Source organism: Hyla sarda, chromosome 9, assembly GCF_029499605.1.
Source record: "Hyla sarda isolate aHylSar1 chromosome 9, aHylSar1.hap1, whole genome shotgun sequence".
NCBI lineage: Eukaryota > Metazoa > Chordata > Amphibia > Anura > Hylidae > Hyla > Hyla sarda.
In genome coordinates, this window is record NC_079197.1 from 102,230,797 (window position 1) to 102,256,563 (window position 25,767).

Here is a 25,767-nt window from a genome sequence, read left to right on the forward strand (position 1 = left end):
GAGTCTCGGCCTGTCCGTGTTCAGTCGGACAACGCCACGGCCGTGGTGTACATAATCGACAGGGCGGCGCTTGCAGCTCGGCAGCCATGGCCGAGGTGACCAAGATTCTCACCTGGGCGGAGAGTAAGGTTCCGGACATTTCAGCCTTTCACATTCTGGGAGTGTTCAACTGGGAAGCGGACTTCCTCAGTCGATCCTCACCCGACCCTGGCAAGTGGTCTCTTCATCCGGAGGTCTTAGCGCAGCTCTGCGACCTCTGGGGCTTCCGTACGTGGACCTCTTCCGGCACAATCGGAAGATCCTTCCGTTTGTGTCCAAGTTCCGGGACCCTGAGGAAGCTCAAGGCAGAGGACGTCCTCTCCTTTCTGGTAGCTCCAGATTGGCCCCGAAGGTCGTGGTATGCCGACGTAGTCAGGCTCCTGGACGACTGTCCTCTGCGCCTTCCGCTCCGCCCGGTCCTACTCTCTCGGGGTCCTTTTTCCACCCCAATTTACAGTTGCTGCATTTGTTGGCGTGGCGTTTGAGACTGTGGTTTTGAGGGCCCACGAGTTCTCTTCCCAAGTCATTCACACCATGCTCTAGGCTCGTAAGCTCTCCTCCGCACGAATTTGCCACCGTACTTGTCGGTTTTATTTTCGTTGGTGTGAAGCGAAGGACTTCTCCCCGGTGACCTTCTCGGTTCCCTGTCTTCTCTCCTTTTTTTGCAGTCGGGGTTGGAACTGGGGTTGCCTCTCAGTTCCCTTAAAGGTCAGGTTTCAGCCCCTGGTTTCTATTTCTCATGTCCGGAACTTCTTGCAAGGAGTGGCGCATGCTGTTCCTCCTTATCAGTCACCTTCTCCCCCTTGGGACTTCAACTTGGTTCTGAGTGCCCTCCAGGGTGAACCCTTTGAGCCCCTTAGAGAGGTGTCTCTCCGCCTCCTTTCTTGGAAAGTGGCGTTTCTTGTTGCTATCACCTCCATCCGGAGGGTGTCTGAACTGGCAGTTCTTTTCTGCCGTTCTCTATTTCTGGTGATTCACCAGGACAGGTAGTTTTCCGGCCACTTCCTTCCTTTTTGCCTAAGGAGGTCTCTGCCTTTCATCTTAATGAGGACATCTCAATGAGGACATTGCCCGGCTCCTTCTCATCCTAAGGAGCGCTTACTACACAAGCTGGATGTAGTTTTGGGCTGTTCGGTCTTATCTCTCCATCTCTTCTTCGTTTCGTCCGTGTGATTACTTGTCGTCTTTACGGAAGGTAGTCGCAAGGGACAACATGCTTCCAAGGCCACCGTTTCTCCGTGGATTCGGTCTGCCATTGCGGAAGCCTATCGCTGTAAGGGAAAGATTCCTCCTTTCAGGTTTGTGGCTCATTCCACACGTTCTGTTGGGCTTCCTGGGCTCTCCAGAATACAGCCTCTGCCTCGCAGATTTGCAAGGCGGCTACCTGGTCGTCTTTGCACACTCCCTCGAGGTTTTCCGAGTTCATACTTTCGCATCGGCTGATGCTAGTCTGGGTCGTAAAGTGTTGCAGGCTTCAGTGGATCTTCCGTCTGCCTGTTTACTTATCTGCCCACCCAAGGGACGGCTTTGGTACGTCCCACGGTCTGTGTCCCCCATTGGAACCAATAGAGAAAAGGAGATTTTTGTTTACTTACCGTAAAATCTTTCTCGAAGGATCCATTGGGGGACACAGCTCCTGCCCTTTTTTTTTTTTTTTCTCCTTTTGGTTCTCTGTCCGAGGGTGTGTTCAGTTGTGTTTTTTCTTCTGGTTCTCGGACAGTTTGGGGTTTTTCTTTGCCCTATTGGTCTCCTCCTATTGCTCTGGAACTTAAACTGACTAGTACAGAGCCTGAAGATGGGTATATCCTGCTGGGAGGAGCTGACTTTTTTTTTTTTTTAATTACCATAGTGTCACACCTCCTAGAGACAGCAAGATACACCCCACGTTCTGTGTCCCCCAATGGATCCTTCGAGAGAGATTTTACGGTAAGTGTTAAAAAATCTCCTTTTATCAAACACTTGATTGACAGTAATCAGACCCGGAGCGAACACTCTTCCGGGGACTGATTACAAACGGGGTGCCGCGTGCAAGATCACGGGGGTCCCCAGTGGCGGGACTCCCATGATGAAGCATCTTATCCCCTATCCTTTGGATCCTAGGGGAGAAGATTCCACCCCCCCCCCCCCCCCCCCGCCCAATTTCAGCAAAATTTGCAAAATGTGATTCCCTCTCTTCTGAGCATTGTAGTGCGCCCACAGTGCACTTGACGTCCACACATGGAGTATTTCCAAAATGCCTCCCAAAATTTGTAACCCCATCTCTTTTATCGCTTGAAAAAATAAAAAATTTGGGGGGAAAACCAGCATTTTGGTGAAAAAAAATAATAATAATGGGGGGTGGTGTTAAGGAGCACTGTAGCCCTTGTTATGTTCCTTGAGGGGTGCAGTTTCCGAAATAGTATGCCATGTGTTCATTTTTTATTTTGCTGGCACCATTATGTGACATGCCCCCCCAAAACCATTTCAGAAAAATTCACTCACCAAAATCCCATTGTCGCTAGTTCCCTTCTGAGCCCTCTAGTGCACTCACAGAGCACTTAACATCCACATATTAGGTTTTTCCTTACTTGAGAGAAATTTTACACATTATAGGAAGATTTCTCTCCTTTTACCCCTGGTAAAAATTGAAAAACTGGGTCTACAAGGTCTAGGGAACGGACGGGCCAGTCCATAGCATCAATGCCTTCCTCATGCAGGAACTGCTGACACACTCTAGCCACATGAGGTCTAGCATTGTCTTGCATTAGGAGGAACCCAGGGCCAACCGCACCTGCATATGGTCTCACAAGGGGTCTGAGGATCTAATCTCGGGACCTAATGGCAGTCAGGCTACCTCTGGCAAGCACATCGAGGGCTGTACGCCCCCCCCCCCCCCAAGAAATGCCACCCCACACCATTACTGATCCACCGCCAAACCTGTCATGTTGCAGAACGTTCTCCATGGCATCTCCAGACTCTGTCACATATGCTCAGTGTGAACCTGCTTTCATCTGTGAAGAGCAGAGGGGGCCAGTGTCGAATTTGCCAAAGTTCTGCACGATGTTGGGCTGTAAGCACAACCCCCACCTGTAGACATCGTGCCCTCATACCACCCTCATGGAGTCTGTTTCTGACCGTTAGAGTGGACACATGCACATTTGTGGCCTGCTGGAGGTCATTTTGCAAGGCTCTGGCAATGCTCCTTCTGCTCCTCCTTGCACAAAGGTGGAGGTAGTGGTCCAGCTGCTTAGTTGTTGCCCTCCTACAGCCTCCTCCACATCTCCTGGTGTACTGGCCTGTCTCCTGGTAGCGCCTCCATCCTCTGGACAGTACGCTGACACACAGCAAACCTTCTTGCCACAGCTCGCATTGATGTGCCATCCTGGATGAGCTGCACTACCTAAACCACTTGTGTGGGTTGTAGACTCTGTCTCATACCACCACTAGAGTGAAAGCACCGCCAGCATTCAAAAGTGACCAAAACATCAGCCAGGAAACATAGGAACTGAGAAGTGGTCTGTGGTCACCACCTGCAGAACCACTCCTTTATTGGGGGGGGGGTGTCTTGCGAATTGCCGATCATCTCCACCTGTTGTCTATTCCATTTGCACAACAGCATGTGAAATTGTCAGTGTTGCTTCCTGAGTGGACAGTGTGATTTCACAGAAGTGTGATTGACTTGGAGTTACAGTGTGTTGTTTAAGTGTTCCCTTTATTTTTTTGAGCAGTGTGTCAACATGTCCCGTAAAGAGTCCTCAAACAATTGCATCAGTGAAAAAATAGTTATGGCTCACAGAATGGGACTTATTAACATGATTTATTTTTTTTACAAAAAGTTTTTATGCTATAAATTAACTAAAATATAAAAAAAAGTTATATAACTTTGGTATCACCATAATTTTATCATCCTGCAGTGTAAAGTTAACATGTCATTCATACCGCATGACTATTTGTCGTATGAGCAGAAAATGTTAAATCTAGAAAAATGCTAATTTTTCCCTTTTTATTTTTTTTTTTTATTTTTTTTTACAAAAATACCAAATATATCAAAATTTACCACTAATGTAAAGTACAATATGTCACGAAAAAGCTCTGAATTGCTTTTATAAGTAAAAGCATTCCAAAGTTATTTCCAAATAAGTGGATACATGTCAGATTTAGAAAATTTGCCTTGGTCATTAAAGGGGTATTCCAGGAAAAAAATTATTTTAATATATCAACTGGCTCCAGAAAGTTAAACAGATTTGTAAATTACTTCTATTAAAAAATCTTAATCCTTCTAATAATTATCTTCTGCTGAAGTTGAGTTGTTCTTTTCTGTCTGGCAACAGTGCTCTCTGTACTTTTCACGAGACAAGTAGAGGTGTCAGCAGAGTAGAAGGGGTTTGCTATGGGGATTTACTTCTACTCTGGACAGTTCTCGAGACAGGTGTCATCATAGAGCACTTAGACAGAAAAGAACTCAACTTCAGCAGCTCATAAATACTGAAAGAATTAAGATTTTAATAGAAGTAATTTACAAATCTGTTTAACTTCCTGGAGCCTGTTGATATATATATAAAAAAAAAAAAGTTTTTCCTGGATAACCCTTTTTTAAGGTCAAAACTGGCTAAAGGGTAAAGGGGTTAATGAAAATAACCCAACATTGCACCAACCTCTGTGGGATCAGGTCTGATCACCTTTTAAAATATAAAAGTTATGAATACTAGATTTATGTAGATAGAATATCGATCCAGGGATTTATTATGGTTTCAATAGAAAGTACAATTGGTTGTGCCAAAAAACAAGCAGTCATGAGCCTGCAGAAGGAAAAAGAGTTATGGCTCTTGGTGAGGAAGAAAACGAATTCAAAAATAAAATATGCTGTATCCTCATGGGCAAGTAGGTTAACCTGTTAAGATTTGCTTATGTCACTACAATATTTGTTCAATACCCTATTAGTTGTCTATGATACCCAACAGAAAAAGTGTTAGCTAGAAAACTACACAGGGAGCTAAATACACCATTGACTTGAAATATGTTTAGGAGTCTCTCATCAAGATAAATCTAGAGAAAGAAAGGAAGGCGCCTCATGTGCGGGATCAGTAGATCTTGCAGGTGGGGGTAGGGGACGGTGATTCCCAAGCCGCTTACCAAAGTTGGTTGTGCGCCCATACACAACAAGGTTAAGAGCAGAAGAGATATGGAAGAAGGTCCACTGCAGCCCTCCTGGGTAAGAGTAGAATCAAAAGCGAATGACCAGGGAGTCAGGAGTTTGTCTGGCGCAGAGAGGAACCATCAGGCAGCCAAGTAAAATCAATGGATTTATTAGATGCAACGCGTTTCGCTGCGCATGCGCAGCTTCATCAGGCATGACAAGGGAAGGCTGGTAACAGATATATATACCTCCAGGGATTAACCATTAGAGTGCTTTTTGAAAGAGTTGTTACATAGAATTACATATCCATGTGACAATGTATGAAAAAAATATATAAATAGATATAAATAAATATAAATAGACAAACAAAAATAATAATAAAACAGCAATATAAAAGCACAATGCAATCCTATAAACATAGATATATATAGATATAGATATATATATATATATATATATATAGATATATAGATATATATATATATATATATATATATAATATATATATATATAATATATATATATATATATATATATAATATATATATATAATTATCGCATGTGGTGTGAATATAAAACCACAAGCGACTCAAGGAGTCACACCGCTTAGTCACCGGTGCGGCATTCAACAACGCAAGTTGGATATTATTCCGAAAAATGTATATGATATAAAAAGTTATGTATGTTAATTCAAAGGATAAAAAAAAAAAAAAAAATTGTATATCGCTGCTTTATAAAAATAAAATAAAAAATAAATAATAAATAATGAATAATGAAGGAATAATGAATACACAGTGGGGCGCTCCAGGGTGAACAGCACAGAAGGTCCCTTCTGTGCTGTTCACCCTGGAGCGCCCCACTGTGTATTCATTATTCCTTATGTTTTATTATCTAATGTTCCGTTTATTTTCCCTTCCTTTCTACATATAGATACTTTTGTAATTTTTATTTAATTATTTATTGTTTGTAAATTTGGATCTTTGTACGAATATTCACACCCTGCGTTTTCGCCGGGTGCTGTATTCAATACCGCACTAGTCATTCTAGTTCATCTTTTTTCCAAGTAGTGTTCATACATTCCCTTCTGGTCAGTTGCGATTTGGTTTACCGCACTGTTTATTATTTATTTTTTATTTTATTTTTATAAAGCAGCGATATACAATTAAATTTTTTTATTTTTTATTTTTTTTTTATCCTTTGAATTAACATACATAACTTTTTATATCATATACATTTTTCGAAATAATATCAAACTTGCGTTGTTGAATGCCGCACCGGTGACTAAGCGGTGTGACTCCTTGAGTCGCTTGTGGTTTTATATTCACACCACATGCGATATATATATAATATATATGTATGTATGTATGTGTATATATGTGTATGTATGTATGTATGTGTATATATGTGTATGTATGTATGTGTATATATGTATATATATGTATATATATGTATATATATGTATATGTTTATAGGATTGCATTGTGCTTTTATATTGCTGTTTTATTATTTTTGTCTATTTATATTTATATCTATTTATATATTTTTTTCATACATTGTCACATGGATATGTAATTCTATGTAACAACTCTATGTAACAACTAATGGTTAATCCCTGGAGGTATATATATCTGTTACCAGCCTTCCCTTGTCATGCCTGATGAAGCTGCGCATGCGCAGCGAAACGCGTTGCATCTAATAAATCCATTGATTTTACTTGGCTGCCTGATGGTTCCTCTCTGCGCCAGACAAACTCCTGACTCCCTGGTCATTCGGTTTTCATCAAGATAAAGGTAGAACTCATAAAAACTTCTGTGCTTGCAGCTAAATTTTATTTTATTTATTATTATTATTATAATTTACTACCTCATGGCATTTTTTGTGTTGGCTGAACGTGACTGAAATTAAAATAAATAATGTTTATAATAAACAAAGGTGTTTGCCTTGCTATATTAACAGACACACTATTATGAGTCCAGAGATACCGTTTTATCACAGTCCTGGAAAGAAGTGCTACCAAGGTTTTGACAACTATTCCTACAGAACTAGGTAAAATACTGTTATCTTTGTACTGTTAGCTATAAATTCTGCAGGGTGCCTTAACTTTTGCAGGCGCCATTTTTTTTGTTTTCTGTTATTTTGAAAGTGTAAATGATGGAAATAAAATCTAACTTTTGTTGACATATTGTAAGAATGTCTAATCTGTAATTTGATGCCTTTTGGAGATTTTTCCATCTTTCCTTGGCTTCTTTATGCACATTAATACACATTTTTACCTGGGGTGCCCAAACTTTTGATCCCCACTGTATTAACATAAGATACATCAGAACTATAATAGAAAAGGCTCAGAGATTTAGCAATAATAACTGGCATAAAATGAATAGTTATAATGCAATGGAAATTGATAAAATGTGTAACCGGATGTAAAATACATATATACTAAAGTATAAAAAATACACAAAACTGTATTCTATCTTGTGGTAACCACAACTACCTGGTAAGTATAGCAATATGTATCCATTGATAGATGGATTAGTTGAGCCATCTCAGAATCCTATACAGCTAGCGATCAGGATCCCCTCTCAGGGATTAGAGCTCAATCAACTCGTGCAGTATCCTCCTCTTGGGCAGAAAAGCTTCAGACTAGGTGGAACAGATCTGCAAAGCTGCTACCTGGAAAAGATTACATACCTTTTCCAAACACTATAGACTTGATGTAAGGGCAGGTCAAGACATGGCATTTGGACACAAAGTCCTAGGTGCTGTGGCCCCTCCCTAATAATTCTTTGGTATTTCTCAGGGTGCTGTTGTGGCAAAAAATGAGCTCTCATATCGCTGCTTATACGGAAAAATGAAAAAGTTATAGGTCGTCAAAATAGAGGGATTTTAAATGCACTAATTTGGTTAAAAGGATTGAGATTTTTTTGTAAAGTGGTACAATAATAAAAAAATATGCAGTCATGGGTATCATTTTAATTGTATTGACCCACAGAATAAAGAAAACATTTAATTTATACCGTAAATTGTAAAGCGTGAAAACGAAACCCTCCAAAATTTGCAAAATTGCGGTTTTCTTTTCAATTTCCCAATTTTTTTAAATTTTTATTTCGCCATATATATTTTTTTTTATGGTACAGTGAGGGATGTCATTACAAAGGACAACTGGTCTTGCAAAAAAAACAAGCCCTCATACTAGTCTGTGGATGAAAATATAAGTTTTATGATTTTTAGAAGGGGAGGAGGAAAAAACAAGAATGCAAAAATAAATTTGGCTGCGTCCTTAAGGTCAAAATAGGCTGTGCTCAAGGGGTTAACATAAAACATATTTCTATTCGCCAGGCTGTCATGCTTGCCCTAAGTTTGTAAGATGAATTTGTTTTTTTGTGGTGGTTTTAAATTTTATTTTATATTTTTCATATGAATTTTACATCCAGGTTGTACATTTTATCAAATATATATATATATATATATATATATATATATATATATATATATATTATATATAATATATTTTTTTATTTATTTATATATTATATGTATGTGTGTTTGAGGGAGCAAAGTATTTTCTATCAACCATTCCTCCTATTTCAGATTGGCTGGGCATACAGAATACATCTGCATCATAATGTATTCTCCATATTTCCTCAACAGGTCCTACACACGGAGTAGAAGGCAGTTGCCGTGTGTAAATAAGGAGTGTCAGTTTGGGTTTGTGTCCGACAGAGATGAGGAGCAACGAAGCCTAGAAGAAACAATAACTTATTATGAAATTGAGGAAGGAGATGAGTCTCCTTTCCCTCCGTTATCTGTAAGTATCTTAGTGTGTTCCTGAAGATGGGTTTATGTTGCTAGACTACTGCTGTAAAAACAAGAATGTTGGAAAGAGCATAAAAATAAAAAACATTCCCTTGGCACCCTAACCACATTTGCAATCTAATCTTAAGGGCCATTATGAGGTGTAGGCTTTTTTATTTTTTTTATAATTTTTATTCAGAAATTTTCAATGTGTAGGTTTACAAACTGGCCGGGACACCGGCAAACATAAGGTACAACCAGTAGAACAAGAAACAAAGAACTTGTCGGTGCATAGATATCAATAATTAAACCAAAGTTAGGAATAGACTACAACGTGAGTACAGTGTCATAACATAGAAAGTTTGCATTGCAATAACATCAGTCGGCATATAGCTTACACGTTGAGCTGAAACTATGGTAATAGAGCCAAAACCATTCCGTATGAGAAGGTCACGGTGGAGTAACAGTGTAGTGGTCCCAGAACCTACTGTAGATCCGTAGTTAATCCCAAATGTAGTGTGGGGACCTGAGCCAATAATGCCATTTGGATTGGAAAGTGGGATATGTACCATCACCCAAGGACAGTACCCGTTCGTATGCACATGCAAGATTTATAGCCGCAGGCAGTTCCTCAGGGCCAGGCAGTTCCACAGATTTCCATCTACGGAGGAGGATCATCTTGGCGATAACTCAAATGAGGCACAGCAAGGCTCTCCCTCGTACAGGAAGGTCGTCTAGTTCTATCATAAGAAGGACCAACTGGGGGGGGGGGGGGGTCCACTGAAAGGGCCACGGAAGGAGGCTAGTGATGAGTGTTTTACAAGCTGCCCAATATGATTGGATTGTGGGGCAGGACCACAAGATATGCACAAGAGATCCTGTGTTCATGCATCCCCTCCAGCATTGGCGAGAAGCGGTTGGGCAAATCGTGGCCAGTCTATCTGGGGTATAGTACCACATCAACATTGTTTTAATGGCAGATTCAACATGTGTGGTGCATTTCAAATACTTGTAACATTCTAAAAGATCCCCTCCACTCCTCAGAGGAGAAGGTCACATTCAGATCTCTCTCCCAGCTGCGGAGCGCCTGGGACTTGGTAAATTGAGCGGAATGAGTTAAGCGGTTGTATAAGGGTTTTAGGCCCTTTTGAGAGCCCGGTAAATAAAGAAAAGCTAATCCAGTCCACTGGAGTTTGGATGGTGTAAGTCCCCCAAGTAAGTGACGTAGTTGTAGGTATTTATAAAAGTCAGTAGAGGGTAAAGAGTATTGCCGGGATATGTCTGCAATGGGGAGGAGAGTGCCCGAGGACATAATGTCTTTAACTAGAGTCGCCCCACCCCTAATCCAGCCCTGGAAACTAGTGTGGTGAAGTAGTGCCTGCACTAAGGAAAGCGGCAATTGAGAAACGTTAGGTCTGGTGTCAGAAGTCACTACCTTGTGAAGTGAAGTCCAAGCCTTAAGGGACGCAGACAACACCGGTCCTAGGTTGCTGGGGATAGGTAAGTTCCAGAATGGTAAAAACAATAAATCTGTCAAGAAGAAGGGAGAGGCTAAGGACTGCTCAAGGTGAACCCAGGGGACCCTAGTGTCTAGGTGGTGCCAGCCTTTCAGCATGGATACTAAGGTGGCAATGTAGTAAAATTTCAGGTCCGGGAGTGCTAGACCGCCGGACCCTCTGTCTCTAACTAGGATGTGGCGAGCGAGTCTCGTTTTTTTGGAGTTCCAGATGAATTTTGACAGCATGGACTGTGCCCTATCAAAAAATCTATATGGCAGGGGAATGGGCAGGGTGCGATACATATACAAGAATTTGGGGAGCAGGAACATCTTGAAGGTGGCTATGCAGCCAGTCCAAGAAATCTCGTGTTCAGAAAATCACTGGAGATCCCCCTGAATCTCCAAGAGGAGGGCATCGTAGTTTAGTTTATAAAGTAGTGGCGGGGAACAAGTGAGATTAGTACCAAGATATTTTAGGTCTGTCTCGCCACTCAAAGGCGTAACTAGATCGTAGACCTGTAACTACGTAGGAGGGTATATTGACAGGGAGCACCTGAGTTTTGGAGGAGTTCAGATGGTAATAAGATAAGTCTCCATATATGGATATCTGGTCCATTACCGCCACCAGGGACGATTCAGGGCCGGTAAGAGTGAGAAATATGTCGTCTGCGTAAAGGGATATTACGTGTGACGCTCCACCTATAGTGACACCAGCTATCCGGGGGTCAGACCTAATGGCCTGAGCCAGAGACTCCATGGCCAACACAAATATTAAGGGTGACAAGGGGCACCCCTTTCGAATGCCATTAGTAAGGGCAAATTCGTCTGACATAGCTCCGTTTACGTAAGCTCTAGCCGTAGGGTTGTGATATAAGGCCCCAATGGCGGTAGCCATCGGGCCAACAAATCCCATGCAACCCAGTACGGAGAAGGCGAACGACCAACGGAGTCGGTCGAATGCCTTCTCCGCATCTAGCGCTAATGTCAACACCGGGACCCCCTTACTTTTTACATGATGAAAAATCCCCAGCATCCTCCTAGTGTTAAAGTAGGACTGTCTGAATGGGACAAATCCCGCTTGGTCATTATGTATCAGGGTGGGGAGGAATTGTGCAATGTGGTTCGCTTAAATTTTCACATATCTTGATATCTTGGTTCAGTAGTTATATGGGTCTAAAGTTTTGTGGAATGTCAGGGGTCTTACCCGGCTTGGGGAGGGTGATAATGAGTGCCTGGGAATTTTCTTTGGGAAAGGATCCGGATTCAATTACTGACAGACAAAATCTGTCTGAATATTTTATAATAGTGGTTGGCAAAGCCATCTGGGCCCGGGGCTTTATCATTGGGGAGGGCGGCAATGGTGCGGTTTAAGATTTGTAAATCGTGTGGTAAGGGAGGGAAGGTTGAGGGAGGATAAAATAAGAAGTGATGTATTTTTCTAAATCCGGGACGTCGGGAATAGACTGATTATATAACTGGGAGTAGTAGTCCTTAAAACCGTTAGCTATGGCAGTAGGGGTATACAGTTTGTGTTTATTAAAGGGTTGAAATAGATGAGGAATCCTACTTTTAAGCTGTTGGGACTTGAGACGAGCAGCTAAGAGTTTGCCTGCCTTATTTTGTGAATAGTACTTCGCTTTAGTTTTGCGGAAGGCTTTTTCGTATGAAGCAAGGAGTAGGCCTCTAAGTTCCAAGCGTAACTCTAAGGGAGGCGGCCAATGAGGGTGAAGGGTGGGACTTGTTTTGTAGCTCGACCTGTCGAAGCTTCTCTAAAATCTCCGCCAGTCGTTTCCCCTGTTGACGTTTAAGTATCGCACCCTGCTTAATAAAAGATCCCCGTATGCATGCTTTATGAGCATTCCAAAGGGTCTTAGTATCTGGAGAGGTGGGGGCATTAAATTCAAAGAACTCTTGGAGGTCCTTTTCAATTTGTGATTTATATTGGGGGTGAGATAGTAAGGAGGGGTTGCTGCGCCAAGCATAGGAGGGGGCAGTGTTAAAGGCTTCAGACACAGTCATAGAAATCATCGCATGGTCTGACCATTTAATGGTCCTTATGGTAGTGGCTTCCACCCTGGGGAGTAAGGATCTGTCTACTAAAAAGAGATCTAAATGGGAATGAACGTTATGCACCCCAGAGTGAAATGTGTAATCCCTCTCCTCCCCATGAGCTATGTGCCATACATCATACAGCTCCTCCTTCCATAAAGTGTGTCCTAGAGATAGTGTGTCTGGAGGGTGGGGACGTGGTGTCCACGGTGGGGTAGATTGTAAGGTTAAAATCCCCGCACATGACCCCTATGGATTGCCTGGATCTTCCTGAATAGTTTCCTCAGAAAGGGCAACTGGGCGCTGTTGGGGGCATATAATGACACTATGGTTACATCACATTATTCACAGTGCAAACCACTATACAGTATCTACCTAAGGGGTTGGCAAACGATTCCAGTAGTACAAAGGCCACCGTATTACGAATTGCAATGGCGACACCTCTAGACTTAGCTTCAAAGTGTGCCTGAAATATGTGAGGATAAGACCTATGAGCAAGTCTAAAGGCATCCCGGCACAGGAGGTGGGTCTCCTGGACACACAGGATGTCATACCATAGGGACCTCGCTTCCTTCCACATGTGGGCTCTCCTCATTGGGCTGTTAAGTCCATTAACATTAATACTACCAAAGGAGAGCAACGTTGTATAGAAGAAGAAAAATCCGAATTAACTCTAAATAAAATGTCTACCAGACGGAACAGAGCGCCTCCCAGCGAGGGTGACTGTTTCCACAGGGTTATAGCAATGCCTAGCAGTAAACAGTCAGGACAGACCCCGACAAACTGACAAAGAAACAGACAAACAGAGCAAAAAAACATGAGTAACAAGCATGGAAAGGATATGTGAGCCAAATGGGGTAGACCGAAGTCTATCAACAGTGTGGGGGTAACTGTCCATTCTGCAGCCTGAGGCTGCACACACCGGAGACAACGTAGCCCGTACTGGGCTTCACACCACAGAGTTGCGGTAGAACAATGTCCAGCATCAGCGAGCAGTGATCCAATCTGCTCTCAGCTTGGAGGGTGGATGTGCCGGTGGGTTAGGAAGGGGCACCTTCCATTGTCCCAACAGCTTCTTTCCCTCTTCCAGGGAGCGGATGGTGTGGAATTAATTCTTGAAATGGATCAGGAGGTGGACGGGGAACCCCCATTTATAGGGTATTTTAGCTTGGCAAAGAGCTGCGGTGATGGGGGACAGGTCCCACCGAAGTTGCAAGGTCACAGCAGACAAGTCCGCATAAATCTGAATACCATGGTATGTAGCCGGCAGGCCTTCATTCTTCCGTGCATAAGACATGAGTGCCTCCTTCACCCTGAAAAAGTGCACCCAAGCCAGGATGTCGCGAGGTACAGAATCTGCAAGGTGTTTTGGTTTAGGTACACGGTGTGCTCGATCCTCCTCCAGATCTTGTAAGGCACAGTGGGGTAAAGTGGCTTTGATTAAATCTTGCACATAGGAAGGGATATCATGCAGCAAACGTTTCAGGCACCCCCCCCCCCCCCGCAGCTTTATAGTGTTGCGCCTGCATCTGTCCTCTAGGTCAGCCATTTTTGATTTGAGGTAAGTGACCTCGTCTGCTAATCCATAGTGTACATCAATTAGGGAGTTGTGAGAGTCAGCAAAGTCCCCAAATTAGCATTCCATGTGGTTAATTCTCCCCCCCAAAGTTCCTTCATTTCAGCATGTAAAGGGTTAATCAGAGGTTACATAAATCTGTTTTGTAAAAGCAGTATGTCCTTCATTGTGGACTCCGTGAGCGGGGCATCAGACACAGGGAGCGACAGCAGTGATCCCCAGCTGAGCCCTCTGGAAATTGTAGGGGCAAACATGTGGGAGAGTCACACGAAGTAGTCTGACATTCCAGGCACTGTCTCTGCTTGAGTGGACTGCGGGACGGAGATGAGGCCAGGGAAGATGGAGCGGAAGTGAGGGGGAGCCGCTCGTCACTCACCGCTGGGTCCGGAGCTGAGAAGGTAGGAGAGCTCTGTCTGTTGTGGGAGTCTGGTGCTGAGGAGTGTTGTTCCGTCTCCGCTGGCAAAGCGGGACTGAAGACGATATGCAGAGATGTGGAGGCAGAGGACGAGGCGGTGAGTCTGGAGATTGAGCGTGGCAAGGAGGTTCTCCTGTGCTCCCTTGGCGGCCATCTTGGGCTCTTTCAGGGTGCCAAGTAAAGTAAAATTTAGATAAAGGCGCTTGGAATCCCGACTTTTTCCTCCTGGCAGGCATTGCATGGATATTCCGACAATCACACTGGTACAAGTTTCACTGTGTGGTATATTCGTCGTTAAATGCCGCGGTGAAGCCAGAGCCCACACGTGCAGGCAGCCAGGCCACGCCCCGGTGTAGGCTTTTTTAAATATTGGATTACATTTTTTTTATTTTTGTGGAATTTAACCACTTGGGGACCAAGGGCGTATCTTGCGTACCTCACACCCTGACAATTTAGGTCCCCGCCGCCTGCTGATATCTATCAGCAGGCACCCTGTGCAAATGCCCAGGGGGAGTCAGGGTTGTTCAAGACACCCACGATCCCCCTGAAGGGATAGGAGTGAGGTGGCAGGGGTGCTACCCCCTCCTATTCCTGCTATTGGTCTATCAGAAGCAATTGACCAATAGCAGATTGGGAGCATGGGGGGGCGTTTAACGTTCGCTTTTTTTTTATTTTTTATAATGGGGTCATTTGTGGGGTATTTCTAATATGAAGGCCCCTCAAATCCACTTCAAAACAGAACTGGTCCCTGAAAAATTTTAATTTTGAAACTTTGGTGAAAAATTGGAAAATTGCTGCTGAACTTTGAAGCCCTCTCATGTCTTCCAAAAGTAAAGACATGTAAACTTTATGATGCGTACATAAAGTAGACATATTGTATATGTGAATCAATATATAATTTATTTGGTATGTCTATTTTCCTTACAAGCAGAGAGCTTCAAAGTTAGAAAAATGCAAAATTTTCAATTTTTTTCCTTCAAATTTTGGAATTTTTCACCAAGAAATGATGCAAGTATCAACAAAAATTTACCACGAACATAGTAGAATATGTCACACAAAAAACATTCTTGGAATCAGAATGAAGAAAAGTAGAAGCATCCCAGAGTTAATGCCTTAAAGTGGTCAGATGTGCAAAAATCGCTCTGGTCCTGAAGGTGAAAATGGGCTTTGTCCTTAAGGGGTTAACATAAGGTTTTGTGATTTGTTTTAAGAGTTACAGTGTGATACATAACAGTTTATGAATCATTGTGATTACCGTATTTATCGGCGTATAACACGCATTTTTAATGCTAAAATTTTTAGCCTAAGTCTATCGGCATATAACACGCAGATAGACTTGTTTGTGACCACGCAAAAGCAGCTGCAGTTCAATTATTTAAACGGGCGCTTTAAATCATTGAACTGCAGCAGCTTCTGCCTGGCCAGAGTCCAACTGCCCGATTCCCTCCCTGTCCCCGGTTTTATAGTTATATATCCCGCCGCTGCCATTGCCCAATTCCCTCCCCGTCCCTGGTTTTATAGTTACATGTGCCCTGGGGACTGCGGTCCTTCATGCTCCGGCGGTCTCCTGATCTGTCACTGTGCACTGCGTAATGACGAGTGACGTCCTCAACACAACGTCACTCATCGGTCAGTGCGCGGCGCACAGTGACAGATCAGGAGACCGCCGAAGCATGAAGGACCGCAGTCCCCAGGGCACATGTAACTATAAAACTGGGGACGGGGAGGGAATTGTGCCGTGGCGGCAGCGGCGAGATATTTAACTATCAAACCGGGGAGGGAATAGAGCAGCGGCACTCTGGCCCCACAGAAGCCACTGCACGTCAATGATTTAAAGCGCTTTACAGTAATTTACAAATCTGATTAACTTTCTGGCCTAAAGTGTCAATATTTTATATGGCCACCATTCTTTTCCAGCACTTCCTTAAGTCTTGTGGGCATGCTCTACTTCAGTATGTCACAGTACATGTTGGCATTCATGGTTCCCTCAATGAACTGTAGCTCCTTAGTGCCAGCCGCATTCATACAGGCCCAGACCATCATACTCCCACCACCATGCTTAACTGTAGGCAAGACACTCTTGTCTTTGTATTTCAGCAGATAACCAAATAAGTTTATCTTGGTCTTATTGGACCACAGGTCATGGTTCCATTAATCAATGTCCTTAGTCTTCTTGTCTTCAGCAGACTGTTTGCAGGCTTTGTGCATCATCTTTAGAAAAGGTCTTGGACAACAGCCATGCAGTGTGCGGTGAATGGTCTGAGCACGGACAGGCTGAATTCCCCCCCCCCCCCCCCCCCCCCAATTCAGCCTCTGCAGCAAGGCTTGAGGCACTCCATACCTCTATAACCCAAAGTCAACATCTGGATATGACTGAGCGTGAGAGTGATAACATGAAATTTTAAAGATTCCATCGGTAAGGATTATATCCCCTATTCGCAGCATAGGGCATAAATGTCGTACACAGCACGTCTGCTGGTGGAAACACCCCCCCCCTCCATTCATCTCGGAGAGAGGCTGACATGGCGTTTGCGTGTCTTCACCTCTCCCATAGAGATGAATGGAGGTGGCATGTTTAGACCAGCTGACGTGCTGGGTTCGAAACTCTGTAGAAGAGCAGAGCCAGGGCCACGTATGGGAGATTGCAGGCAGGGCCGGCCGTTGGGGTGTGCGAGCTGTGCGGCCACACAGGGCGCCATAGCAACAGGGGCGCCTGGCGGCCGACACATCTCCTTATTTCTAGGACGCAGGACCCTTAGGAATCACTGCAGGGCCGGTCCATTACACATAGCAGTCATTAGGGAGATGAGGAGCTGTGCATGTATGTTCTCTCTCCCCTGCTGTGGCTTATTGTGACCGTGCAAACTTACGTCCTCCCAAGACAAAGCAGGGGGATGTGAAGGAGCTGTGCACGTATGTCCCCTCAACCCGCTCTGTGTTTTCCTTTCCCCGTGCAAACCTGAAAGCTCCCGTGGTAGATGATGTCCTGTGGAGACACAGCAGGGGGGAGGGGCTGTGTACGTCCTCGCTCTCCCCTTGCTGTGTCTGCCTGTGTAATGCAGAGCTGCGTCCTCCATGGTGTGAGGTGAGATTTCCGAACCCGTGCAGTGACAGGAGTAGATGCAGCCTCACTGCACCGATCCCCGGCAGGGTAAGTGAACTTGCAGGGGGGTGATGAGAGGTGCAGGGGGAAGGGGTTATGGGGGTGATGAGAGGTGCAGGGAGGGGTGATGGGGATGATGGGAGGGGTGATGGGGATGATGGGAGGGGTGATGGGGATGATGAGAGGTGCAGGGAGGGGTGATGGGGATGATGAGAGGTGCAGGGAGGGGTGATGGGGATGATGAGAGGTGCAGGGAGGGGTGATGGGGATGATGAGAGGTGCAGGGAGGGGTGATGGGGATGATGAGAGGTGCAGGGAGGGGTGATGGGGATGATGAGAGGTGCAGGGAGGGGTGATGGGGATGATGAGGAGTGATGAGGACACAGAGGATAAGAGGGGGTGTATATGTATATATGATGTGTATGCATGTATGTCAGAATTATATTCAGGGTACAGTGTGTGGCAGTATTATATATATTGGGTACAGTGTGTGGCAGTATTATATATATGTGGTACAGTGTGTGGCAGTATTATATTCAGGGTACAGTGTATGGCAGTATTATATTCAGGGCGCAGTGTATAGTAGGGATCGACCGATTATCGGTATGGCCGATATTATCGGCCGATAATCACGATTTTGGGCATTATCGGTATCGGCAATTACATTGCCTATAAGCCGATAATGCACCGCCCCGACCCGCCGCACCGCACCCCCGACCCACCGCGTCGCACCCCCCACCGTGATGCTGGGCGGTATACCGGTATGGATTTTTGCCCATACCGCTATACCAGTCGGGCCCCTCCCCCACCCTCCGAGTCAATAAAAAAATTAAACTTACCCGTAATGGGGGTGGTCCGGGCCATCCATCCATCGTTCCTGTAGTGTCCGGGGGCGTTCCGGGTGAAGAGTGAACCGGTCCGGGCTGTCCTTCTTCTCCACTCTGGGCAGGCTCCGGCCTAGTACACTGCATAGACTCCGCTACGCCGTGACGTCAGGTGCGTCGCTGCGCACGGGCGTCGCTGCGCAGCGGCGTCTATGCAGCGTACTAGGCCGGAGCCTGCCCGGAGTGGAGAAGATGACCGCCGGAGAAGGACAGCCCGGACCGGTTCACTCTTCACCCGGAACGCCCCCGGACACTACAGGAACGATGGATGGATGGCCCGGACCACCCTGACAGGTAGGGGGAGAGAAGCGGGTGGCGGCGGCGGCCTATGGCCCCGCAAAAGCCACTGCAGATCATTGATTTAAAGCGCCCGCTTTAAATCAATGATCTGCAGCGGTGTCACAGGGGGTTAAATAGCCGATAACTTATACCGGAATATCGGTATAAGTTATCGGCTATCGGCCCTAACCTGCACCGATTATCGGTATCGGCCCTAAAAAACAATATCTGTCGATCCCTAGTGTATAGCAGTATTGTATTCAGGGTACGGTGTATGGCAGTATTCTATTCAGGGTACAGTGTGTGGCAGTATTATATTCAGTGGATACAGTGTGTGGCAGGATTATATTTAGTGGGTACAGTGTGGAGCAGTGTTTTATTTAGGGTACAGTGTGGGGCAGTATTTTATTTAGGGTACAGTGTGGGGCAGTATTTTATTTAGGGTACAGTGTGGGGCATTATTTTATTTAGGGTACAGTGTGGGGCAGTATTTTAGGGTACAGTGTGGGGCAGTATTTTATTTAGGGTACAGTGTGGGGCAGTATTTTATTTAGGGTACAGTGTGGGGCAGTATTTTATTTAAGGTACAGTGTGGGGCAGTATTATATTCAGGGTACAGTGTGGGGCAGTATTATATTTAGTGGGTACAGTGTATGGCAGTATTTTATTTAGGGTACAGTGTGGGGCAGTATTTTATTTAGGGTACAGTGTGGGGCAGTATTTTAGGGTACAGTGTGGGGCAGTATTTTAGGGTACAGTGTGGGGCAGTATTATATTCAGGGTACAGTGTGGGGCAGTATTATATTTAGTGGGTACAGTGTATGGCAGTATTTTATTTAGGGTACAGTGTGGGGCAGTATTTTATTTAGGGTACACTTTCTGGCAGGGTTATAATTACTGTCTTCATGCAGAGGATGAGTATCTACTGACGGTGAGGAGCCAATGATGTCTGGATGTCAGTCTGCAGAGAAGATGGAGCTGGAGGAAGACCTGGTCTCTGGACCAGAGGAAGAAGAAAAGATAACAGAGAAGACATCACTCAGGTCACTGATATCATTGTGTGTTCTCTTGACTGTCCCATCAGAGCTGTAGTCACTTGTAAGTTCTGCAGTGATGATGGGTAAAACTGTGTCCAATCTGTGTCTCTCCAGCTGTTATAAAACTACAACTCCCATAATGCCTGAGGCTCTCCAGACATGATTGGAGTTTTAGCTTTCCAACAGCTGGAGAACCACTTCAACCGAGGTGATCGGTGGGGGTCTCAGCAGTAAACCAATGCTCGGACCACCCGAGATCTATAACTTATCCTTAAAATAATATTGGGGGCAGGCAACGGGGGGGGGGGGGGGGGTTACCACGCCACAAGGTTAGCTTGCACAGGGCGCCTGAACACCTAAGGCCAGTAGTTGGACCTCCGGTGATCAGACAGACATTGATCTTCTATCCTGTGGACCCTGAGACCTTGTAACTCTAATTAGCTACATCACACTGGGAGAGGGAAAATTTTTGTGTTTGTCTAAGCTCAGTTCAGACATTTCTACTTAGGGGTGTATGCTTTCTATTGTTGCCAAGGTTTAGACATTAAAGGGGTACTCCAGGGAAGTTAAGAAACATAAAAATGCCCAAAGCCACCACAATACCTGTTCTGTGTCCCCTGTAGTCATCCATGTGGTTTTGGCGGCTCCTTTTGGCCCCTGATGTCTCCTAAATACTTTTTCCTTGATTGCAGCACAGACTAAAACTCCCAGTGCAGCTCTGTGTAATGGCTGCCAGCCAACTGCTTTCACTTTCACGATCTGTGTGCATGCTCACCACACACACACTGTACAGGTCTTGTCTTTCTGACCATCCTTCTCCTCCCCCCCAGCAATAAATTATGTTGTGCTCTGAATGGCAGCAGTCAGGGATTAGATCTACACAGAAAAAAGAACAGCATTATGTGCTGAGCTGTGACTGAAAATCTTCTTTGCTCTTCTCTCACAGCTCACAAGCTCCAACACAGGGAGGGGAGGTGTGGCTGTACAGCCAGAGCTCTAGACCAATCAGAAATCAGGTGGTGTTGTCTTGAAGGGAAGGGGCTAGGTCTCACCGAGAAGATAAGGTGGATTTGAGAATTACATTTTGCATGTAAGTGACAGCTGAAAGAGGAAAACTGTTGGATATAGCTAATGAATGATTAGACAAATACATAAGTTGGTGAGAGGGAAAGGATGGGCTATGGGTTTAGTTCCCCAGAGTACCCCTTTAATGGCTGTGACTTATTTTGAGGGAACACAACAATTAAACACTTATACAGGCTGTGCACTCACTACTTTATATTGTTGTCACATGAAAAGATGCAATAAAATATTTACAAAAATTTGAGGAGTGGACTCACTTTTGTGAGATACTGTATATAGTACTCGTTAGCATTTTGCATTGGCAAAAAATTGTGCCAATGCCGTTTGAACCCTGGAGTCACAATGAAGTCACTTCTAACATCACATGTTCGCGGGGTAAGAATTAACAAGTAAGCGTAAACAGCATTCATATAAACAAGCAATGATAATAGCAAGATATCTAGTAAAAGAGATCTTGTTGAATGAATGTGAAAGTTTATTTAGCAAATTGTTACCCTAGCAGAAAAGCAAGATACATGTATACTAAATTGCAACAATGTGTAAATTTTAATTTGACTCACAGAAATGGAGAACCTACAAGCGTGAAATGGCCAGTAGATGGCGTTCTAAACTAAAAACAGATAAAGTAGAGAAACCATACCTATATGGTGTTGTGAAGTCATTTTGTTAGTTTTGGTGGACTTGAGAATCATTTAGCATAGTTTCAGGATGTGTGATAAATGTGCAAGTCCGCCAAGAAACCAGTCACAAAAGTGACTTGAAAAATGATCTACGAAACAACTCTGTAATAAATCTCACCCTCCGTCTCCTGATGTAGTGACGGCCCATAGTGGGTTTTATGACCATTATTTGGTATCAGGTAAATTGGGTTTGAGATTGATAATACTGAGGTTTTCTATGATCATATAATATGTGAACACATTAATGTCACTGCATGGTATGTAACCCAATAGACTGTTAGCAGCATATAGTAAATAAACTCCTAATTGGCAGCATGTGGTATCTGACCCAAAGTATAGCATCTATGAATACATAGATATTTATAATAAAAATATTACAAAGATCTAAGGGCAAAATAAAATTGCCACAGATTAGAAAAATACATTATTAAAGAAAAAAAGTGAATTATTCATATTAGAGAATAGTAAGGCAGCAGGCATACATAATTGGCTCACTGTTTTCAATGCTTTGTTTGGTGTATTATGACTTCATGTGTGGGAGATCCATAGGTCAATAAATTGTAAAATGTACATGCATTAATTGAATATAGTATTAAGGATCATAGTAAAAAGTGTAAACTAAATTCCTTTCCGTGTGAATAAAAAATAGGAGATGAAATCTAGATCTGAAATCACAAAAGGAAGACCGTTTTATTTAATGAGCTCTGTCACTTCATTAAACCCATGAGGTTGAAGGGTGCAGAGTCTAAAAATACAAAACTGTGATTGATTGTATACAGATGTAGCCATGGTTATCTTGATTGCGTTAACAAAACATGTTAATTTTAACAAGATCGATTTTTTTTTAGAAATAGCTTATTGCATCAAGGATGAAGAGGACGATGGCCACGTCTGTATAAGCACATGGATGTAGTCCCTTTATCTAATTTTTGTTGGAGAAGCAGTGTGTTGCAAATGTTTTTGTTTCTCACAGAATCCAGGAAATCCAATGGTTCCCACTCCAACTTTTTGGGTTGCAAGGAGCAATCCAGGACCCATTGGCCCTGTCAAGCAAAAATTGAATTCATCAGAGGAAGATATTGATGAACCAAGCGATAGTGGTAATATTTACATTCTATACAAATGTATTTATTGACTGGTTTAACTGTGAGTTGACAACTTCATTATTATAAACATTTTTGCTATATAATTTATTATATCCTTGCGGAGAGAAAAGCATTAACCTAAACTGTATTCATGCTCCTTTTTTGGCCCAAAATAGGATTATAGCATGTTTGAGATTTCTTGTTACTGCATTAATGCAGGGCATCCTAGGTATATGTCTGCATTCCATCAAAAAAAGGTATTCTCATGTCTAGAAAAAATCTAATTCAAGCAAGGGAACAACTGTAGATGAAATAAGTTGTTCAGAAGATAGCTGAAATCCTTTTGAACACATTTGACCAACAAAACCGATTTGGTTATCGTACTATAAAATAACAGCTATAATGTATCTTCTGCAGGAGACTATCATGGGGACTTCATTTATACTTCAGGTTAGTGAAGTGTGTAACTGAAAATTAAAAAGTTAACGTTAACATAAACATATACACATTTGCCTATTAACTACAAACTGGTGCCAAAGTGCATCAGCTTTAAAGTGTCCCCTGTCACTTTTCTGTGCTGAGGCTCCCATTAATCAAGCACTTCACTTCCCGGCTTGCTGCAATCGCTCTTGCTGCAAGAGACAGGCTCCATAGACTTACAATGGAGACTGTCTTCTGCAGGTAGATAGAAAGGGATGCAAGCCAGGGAGTGACGCGCTTAGTCGTGTGCTCCTCCCGGCTTTATCTAGCACTCAGCTGGAGTGTGTTTTGTTTGTTACTGACCGTGCCCAAGAACAATAAGATTGTCTCACACGCCATTCTAAATTAATCCCCTGCCAGCGCACAAGCATGCTGGATATATCTAGAGGCACATATCTCTACATAAATCTGTGCACCCTCACTAGCAAGTGTAAACCATAGTAAAGCTTGCATGCAGGAGTAACCATGCCTCTTTATGTCAAACCACGTCTTCTCTGCTGCAAGCATCGCCCCTCTGGTGAGAGGCTGAGCAGTGGGAGAAGAAAAAACAATTTCTTGTTTAGAGCACATGTTTGTGCAAGAATTTAGCAGTTTTCACATTTTCTGCCAGCATTTCTGAAGAACCCCCCCCCCCCCCCCCAAAAAAAAAAGGCAGAATACAGGGCTGTGTTGGTTGGGGGAATGGCTGCACACTGGTCTGTGTAGTCATGGTGTGGCATTTTCAATTGGGTCTTGTATAGTTGATATACATATCATATTGGTCTAATGTATTGTAGTTTGGAGGTGATATTTAATCACTGTATATTGTAAATACTCAGTCCTGGTATAGTGGTATTTAATTACCATTAATATAAATCTTTTTATAGCTCTTGGGAACATAACAGATTAGCAGATGTCCGCCATCATTGATATCTGCCATTACCGGTGGATCCCTGACTGCTGATAGCAGCCAGGACCTGCCGTGCATGAAGAGAGCACCACTCTGGTGCTAGCGCTAGGTACGCGACAAATGTACATCCTGATGTGTTAAAGTGTACCTGTTATCAAAAACTTTTGATATAATGTATTTGTCATGTACATTGATTAAAAAATTTGTATATTTTTTGAGGGAAAAATGCTGTACCTGCATCTATTGCCTGTATGTCTCTGAGGAGACCAAATACAGGAAGTGTGAGTAGGACAAGCAGGGCTCTGTGAAGGCTCCTGGATTGTCAATCATCCTGCTGGGAGCGTGTGAGAACCTCACTACACAGAGTCCTGCTTGTCCACTCGAACTTCCTGTATTTGGACTCCTTACAGAGACACACGGACAATAGCTGTAGTGACAGATATACACATTTTTTTAACCAATGTATATTACAAATATTCATAGAATAGTATTATGTACATTATATAAAGTTTTTGTTAACGACAGGTGCACGTTTAGCACCAGGATGTACATTTACGTCCTCCATCGTTAAGGTGTTAAACTTATCTGTCAGCAGTTGGCTTCTGGGAGTTAGTTGATGCTGTCAGCTTCATATAAAGTTTTTTAGTTCTTGCTGCAAAGGCTAAAAAATTGTTTTTATCTGTAAGGCTGGATTCACATGGCAGAATTTTTGCATGGAATTCTGCATGAAACTTCTGCATGAATTTGTAGCCAATTCACTTCAATGGAAATTCTGCAGCAGAAATTCTGCAGCTGAAGATCACCCATTCTTCCCTAAGGCTAGATTTACACTACAGAGTGGAATTCCGCTTTTTGTGATTATTCTACAAAAAAATAACTAGCTATTGTACAGCAGAAGCAATTGGATTCTGATGCACATGGCACACTATGGAATTTCATCAGCAGATCTTGGTAATTATTTTGGTGGGATCTGCTTGGAATGTATGTGCTGTCTTAGCACTGACTGATTCAGTTGCTCCCTCTGAATTTCCGGACAGAATTTTACTGGCCGGAGATTCGATAGTGTGAACCTAGACAGCAGAGGATGTTGCTTTTGTCTTGGGAGAGGGGAAGAAGCAAGGTACTAGAGACAACACTAGACTGAAATAGAAAGAACTACAGAACTTCCTGTCTGGGGTAAATCGAGCAAAAGCATTGTGAAGTCAGTACAATTCATGACAAAACTAGATTAGCAATTTATGTCTTGGGGTGATGGTTTTATTCAAAAACAATTTTGTAATGCCTGAATACCCCTTTAATTGTAACAGAATATGAATGTTGTTTTTTAAAGGTTGAGGGGATGAACCAACATGATGTCACAGGGAAGTGGAAATCCTATCGCCCAAAGCCCGGGATATGTAGTTCTGGGTGCTGGGCAGGGGAATTTTTCATACATTTAGCCCTGTATCGGGACAGAGGGGCCGGACCGACTTTTATTTTTATAATGCCGGTGTGAGGTGCAGGAGCACCTCACGCCGGTGTACGGAGCAAGCTCCCGACTCGAGCCTGCTCCGTACCCGGCGGCCCCAGCTGATTTCAGTAGCCGGGGGCAGCCGCTAATAGCTCAGCATGTGGCTATTAACCTTCTAGATCGCCGCTGTCAAAGTTGACAGCGGTGTCTAAAGGGATCTTATAACCCCCCTGCAGTGCAATTGCTGGGGGCGATCGCCCTGTGGCATGGCTGTTGTGGATCTGTATTTGATTTAGCCTCCCTTATGCAGGC

At 43.6% G+C, this 25,767-nt stretch overlaps 1 protein-coding gene across 8 annotated transcripts in view; it reads left to right on the top strand.

Annotated features, from left to right (window-relative positions):
• Window positions 1–25,767, top strand: part of LOC130290373 (putative bifunctional UDP-N-acetylglucosamine transferase and deubiquitinase ALG13) — a 167,942-nt gene that overhangs the window by 116,599 nt on the left and 25,576 nt on the right. For all 8 annotated transcript variants that reach the window (XM_056537934.1, XM_056537936.1, XM_056537929.1 and 5 more), the window contains 4 exons: window positions 7,112–7,201; window positions 8,804–8,960; window positions 22,525–22,651; window positions 23,054–23,086. In XM_056537934.1, the coding sequence (XP_056393909.1) occupies window positions 7,112–7,201; window positions 8,804–8,960; window positions 22,525–22,651; window positions 23,054–23,086 (407 nt within the window). The remainder of the gene's footprint in view (window positions 1–7,111; window positions 7,202–8,803; window positions 8,961–22,524; window positions 22,652–23,053; window positions 23,087–25,767) is intronic.